This window comes from Zingiber officinale, chromosome 4A, assembly GCF_018446385.1.
Source record: "Zingiber officinale cultivar Zhangliang chromosome 4A, Zo_v1.1, whole genome shotgun sequence".
NCBI lineage: Eukaryota > Viridiplantae > Streptophyta > Magnoliopsida > Zingiberales > Zingiberaceae > Zingiber > Zingiber officinale.
This window is the reverse complement of record NC_055992.1, coordinates 159,064,521-159,069,737: the sequence shown is the minus strand read 5'-3', so window position 1 is coordinate 159,069,737 and position 5,217 is coordinate 159,064,521. Positions and strand designations below refer to the sequence as shown.

The 5,217-nt window shown below is 46.2% G+C and overlaps 1 protein-coding gene across 1 annotated transcript; it reads left to right on the top strand.

Annotated features, from left to right (window-relative positions):
• The first annotated feature begins 1,062 nt into the window (after positions 1 to 1,062).
• On the top strand, positions 1,063 to 3,586 carry LOC121973844 (multicopper oxidase LPR1 homolog 1-like). The gene is made up of 5 exons (XM_042525189.1): positions 1,063 to 1,193; positions 1,262 to 1,517; positions 1,686 to 2,588; positions 2,683 to 3,234; positions 3,310 to 3,586. Exons 2-5 carry the CDS (start codon positions 1,278 to 1,280, stop codon positions 3,361 to 3,363), a joined length of 1,749 nt encoding a protein of 582 aa, XP_042381123.1. The 5' UTR covers positions 1,063 to 1,193; positions 1,262 to 1,277; the 3' UTR covers positions 3,364 to 3,586.
• Positions 3,587 to 5,217: the final 1,631 nt, after the last annotated feature.

Sequence of the window (5,217 nt, the reverse complement as noted above, 5' to 3'; positions counted from 1 at the left end):
TCAAGGTGGATATTCAAGCTAAGCTCAAGCTTCGTTTATGTGCCAAAGCATTTTAGGGCCAATGGATATGAGTGTCAAAGAGTCTTTTGATGGAAGCAGTGGCGACTCAAGTGGAACACTAGGGACTTAATTTATTAGAGGCAACGGAGCAAATTTATGCTTGATGACACAATGCACTGAACACAACGTATCACTGAAAGGGATGAGCGCAAATGAGAACAATAAAGCTGATGGTGCAACTTATTCCAAGAAATCAATAATATCAACATATATTTAAGTCAAAAAACAGTGTATAAACTATAGATTCACTCCTTGCTATTTTTCCTCTGAAAAAATTATTTATTATAAATACGTGCATGCTAAACTTAAAACCGAGTCAAACTAACATAACTTCTTCCACTCTCTTTGAATTCATATACTGGGAGAGGTGCAACTTTTCCACTTCCATCTAGAACGAGAAAAACATTAATTATGTTAAATTCAACACAGTATGAGGTGGTTAGACGTCGTGATCAAAGACTAAAATTATATGATGAAGTCGAGCACGGGTACATATGGACCGGCTTTGCAATTTGCATATTGCTTTTGGAATTAACACGCTAGAAATTAATTAATGAAGAGGATTTAACTAAATACAATTATATATCTCGTAGGGTTTGTGCCTTCCCCATTCACAGCACAAGCACAAGCACAAGGACAAGCAGAAGCTTCCTGCCATCAACTTCAAGGTTTATTTCATCCCAATCATCCGCCTGCATTTCTCATCATTTACTGTATATTTGTAGCCTAATTACTTACGTAACTAAATATTGGAAAGTGGTGGGCTCTTAAAAGCTAGGTTTCTTGGAAGAGAAATGAATTAGTATAATGACTTTTGTGTTGAAACATACATCATCGTGAACTTATTCTATCTAGATACATGAATTAATATTCATATTTCACTTGGTTCATGTACATAAAACATTTATGGTTTATGTATTCAAGTTTAATTCAACTTTTAACAACTAATCCACTTATAATTAATTAAGCTGTGCGTGATTAACATGGCATTAGGAAAGTGATTATTTGCCACAAGGCAAACTCCACTAGCTGCAAAAACCCTGGACGTCCATTTCTGTGTGCTCGCCACATCCTCGACCAAGCTCTTTGCAGGGTGAGAGATTTCCCACAAACTTTTTGCGCGCATGGTGTTGGTAGGGCCTTCTCTTCGATCCCGATCTCTGTTTGCGTGTGTTATTAATATTTAATGTTCTCGATGTAGGTTATAGGGTCGATCAATGATGGCGGCTAAGTTTCTGGTAGCAGTTCTGATCGTCTTAATGATCTCCGGCGAAGAGGTCGCCGGAAGTACAGGAGCGCCGCCTCCGGTGTCTGATGCATATCTCCAGCGTGTGGCTCGCTCGCTGAAGAAGTACGTCGATCCGCTGCCGGCGATGCCCAAGACCTACGGGTATGCCGTTGAGGACGGCCGGCCCAAGCCCATCGCTCTCACCGTCGGCATGTACGAGAAGAAATGGGTAATCTCGATGAATAATTTATATTAATTTATAACGAATTTTTTTATTTTATGTGCGTAGTTTTGAATAATAGTCAAAGATGAATATTTTAATTATCGTAGTGGTATTTAGGGAATATAAGTAAAATATGTGGAGCGAAATGAAAAAAAGGATGTTCAAACTCTGCAGAAATTCCACCGGGATTTGCCGGTGACGACGGTGTTCGTGTACGGCACGAGCCGCCGGGCAGCCAGTTATCCCGGTCCGGCCATCGAGGCGCTGCAGGGGGTGCCGCTCAACGTGACGTGGGAAAACCACCTCCCCGAGCGCCACATCCTCCCATGGGACCCCACGATCCCCGCCGCCATCCCCAAGCACGGCGGCGTGCCCGCCGTAGTACACCTCCACGGCGGCGTCAACGGTCCCCGGTCCGACGGCAGCGCCTTCGCCTGGTTCACCTCCGGCTTCCGCGAGGCGGGCCCCGCGTGGTCGGAGGCCACGTACCACTACCCCAACGTGCAGCACCCGGGCAACCTCTGGTACCACGATCACGCCCTCGGCCTCACCCGCGCCAACATACTCGCCGGCCTCGTCGGCACCTACACCATTCGTAACCTCCCGGTGGAGACCCCCTTCGGCCTCCCCTCCGGCCGCCACTTCGACCGCCACCTCGTCATTAGTGACCGCAGCTTCTACGAGGACGGCTCCCTCTACATGAACTACACGGGCAACGTTCCCTCCGTGCACCCGGAGTGGCAGCCGGAGTACTTCGGCGAGGTCATCGTCGTCAACGGCAAGGCCTGGCCCTACCTCGCCGTCCTCCGCCGAAAGTACCGCTTCCGCATCCTCAACAGCAGCAACGCACGCTACTTCAATCTCTCCCTCTCCGACGGCCTCCCCTTCACCGTCATCGGCTCCGACGTCACTTACCACAACAAGCCTGTCACGGCCCCCAGCATCCTCATCGCACCGGCCGAGATTTACGACGTAGTCATCGACTTTGCGAAGTCGGAGACCTCCGCCGTCCGGCTGACCAACAGCGCGCCGTATCCATTCCCTGGCGGCGACCCGCCCAACATGCACAGCAGCAAGGTTTAAATTATTCTAATAATTTTATTATAATTATTCTCTGAATTTGATAATTTCATCCGATCAATTTTGATAATTCTATTTTATCTCTTTTAAGATTATGAAATTCGTCATCTCGCCGAAGAAGACTGCTGACGACTCAAGGATTCCGGCAAAGTTAGTCGATTACCCAGTGGCCAACGTGAAGGACGCCATAAAAAAGAGGTACATCGTGTTGTATGAATACCAGATGGCGTCGGGCGAGCCGACCCACCTGTACATCAACGGAAAAAGATTGGAGGACCCGGCGACGGAGACGCCGAGGCCGGGAAGCACGGAGGTGTGGCAGGTGATCAACCTGACCGAGGACAACCACCCGCTGCACTTGCACCTCGCCACATTTCAGGCGGCGAGGGTGAGAGGGCTGGTGGCGCTGGAGGCATTCAAGGCGTGCATGCGGGAGAAGAACGACGCGGTGAAGTGCGACGTGAAGAAGCACGCAACGGGGCCGGTGACGGCGGTGCCGGAGCACGAGAGAACGTGGAAGAACATCGTGAAGATTGCACCGGGGAGCATGACCACCATCGTCGTGCAGTTCAAGCTCATCGATAGGGACGAACCCTACCCTTTCGATGCCACGGGTGAGCCAGGTTACGTCTACCATTGCCATGTAAGGAATCAAATTCAGATCACATTCATCATAATTATATCAGTTATAGGAATTACTATTGATTTGTGCATGCAGATTCTTGATCATGAAGACAATGTGATGATTCGACCTCTAATTCTGAAATATTAAAGAACCAAATTAAAGGATCTTCTTCATGCGCACGTCAATTAATGATTCACGTTTCATTTTGTGTTTTGGTTAAATCAATAGGTTACTCGTGGTGTGTTTCATGGCTTCATTTTTTTTTTTTTTTTTTTTTTTTGATAATTCAGGCATTCTTCCTTTCAAACCGATCGACTGAGTGATCGATCATGTCCCAGGTTCCTTGATTCACATTGAGGCATAAAAAACTAATGGTGTATTGTCCACTTGAAATTTGTATTCATCTTGAATTGTGAGCAATGCAATTATAATGTGTAAAACTATTGTTTCTCAAAATGTGTTGTATTCATGCTTGGACATCGTGTATGATCTTGTCGGGAAGCGGTGGAGAGTGGACTGAATTAAGGTAAAGCGGTGGAGAGCGGATTGAAGGTGAACGGGCTGGAATACTAACTATGAATGAGACCTTGACTCAAGAACTCCGGAAATCGCCTGTAATCACTAGCAAAAGGAGGTCGAGGGGTCTCTGACGTAGTTATTCTAATGATCAAGTCAAAAAACAACGGAAACAAAGCAGTGGTGCACCAAATGGAAGAAAATATGAGATGTGAGCGTAAAACGGCGAGCAAAGTCTCGTGCGGATTTGATAGAGCCAGAAGTGAGACCGATAGAGAGTTTACTTGATCGGTAAAGGTCGAACAAGAGAGGATGGGGAGTAGAGCCCCGTGCTGGCCTGGTAAAGTTGTGAGTGGGGCCTGTAGAGAACTTGTCTGATTGGCAATCGGATAGACTCTCTATAAACCAATCAAGAGAGAACAGGGAACAAAACCCCGTCCGGGTCCGACAGAACTAGGAGTGGAGCTTATAGAGAGCCTATCCGATTGGTGGAAATCGATCGAGAGAGAATGAAGAGCGGAGTCTCGTGTGGGTCTAGTAAAGCAGGGAGTGGGATCCATGGAGAGCCTATCCGATGGCCTTGTGCAGGTCCAATAGAGCTAGGAGTGAGGTTGAAAGTATGTCCCATCGTCAGAAATCAATCGGGAGAAGGAGGTCCTGCTAAACCAATTATTCAAATTTTATAACCTTTTTTTAACTTTGACTAACACTCGTACTACCCCGTTAACCACCTGAGCTCCACTTCTATTCACCGCATCAGCATATATAACATAATGTATATGTGTTAAAGTACACATTAAAAAAAGTTTGATTCACTACCTTAATGGCTCCACTAGTGTCAGCTCTGTAGATATAGAGGAAGATAAATACAGATACATTTAAGCATTAGGCTCATGGTGGGGGTAAGCCCTAAGTCGTTAATGATAGGATCGAGTAGCGCGATAGAGGGGGAGGGGGAGGGGGGGGGGGGTGAATATCGCTTCTTTATAAAATTATTCTTTTCTTTTTAAGTCAGAATTGTGCAGCGGAAAATAAGAAAGGAGACACAATCGTTTACTTCGTTCGGAGCCTAAATCGACTCCTACTCGAAGGCTCGCGGTCCTTGACCGCACCAATGGGCAAAACACTAAAACCCTTCTCTTCGAACTCCTCGGAGAGAAGCAGATCGTACAAGTACAATAGAATAAGATAGTAACAAATCTACTATCTTATTAGCAATTAAGTATAAAACAAAAAACAAGTATACCGACAAATGAATGGAAGATGTAGTGTAGGTCGGTTCTTCCAAATGACGTAGCTTTGCACTGAAGATGAGTCGCTCGCAGAGTAGTAACTTGTGATCAGAAAGTTCTTTTTTTTTTTTGCCTCTGTCTTCGAGTCTGAATTTATAGGTGGACTGAGGTTCGGTCGACCGATCCCTCAGTTCGGTCGATCGAACCAGCTCCGCTCACCCACAGCTGGAGTCTGACGTTGGCTCGTAAATTC

What these genes read in the sequence shown, in the direction of transcription:
- LOC121973844 (XM_042525189.1), top strand. Translation starts at nt 1,278, where the DNA reads ATGATGGCGGCTAAGTTTCTGGTAGCAGTTCTGATCGTCTTAATGATC. An exon ending in CCAACATGCACAGCAGCAAG is followed by an intron (nt 2,589 to 2,682) that starts GTTTAAATTATT and finishes ATCTCTTTTAAG; the next exon opens with ATTATGAAATTCGTCATCTC. An exon ending in GTTACGTCTACCATTGCCAT is followed by an intron (nt 3,235 to 3,309) that starts GTAAGGAATCAA and finishes TTGTGCATGCAG; the next exon opens with ATTCTTGATCATGAAGACAA.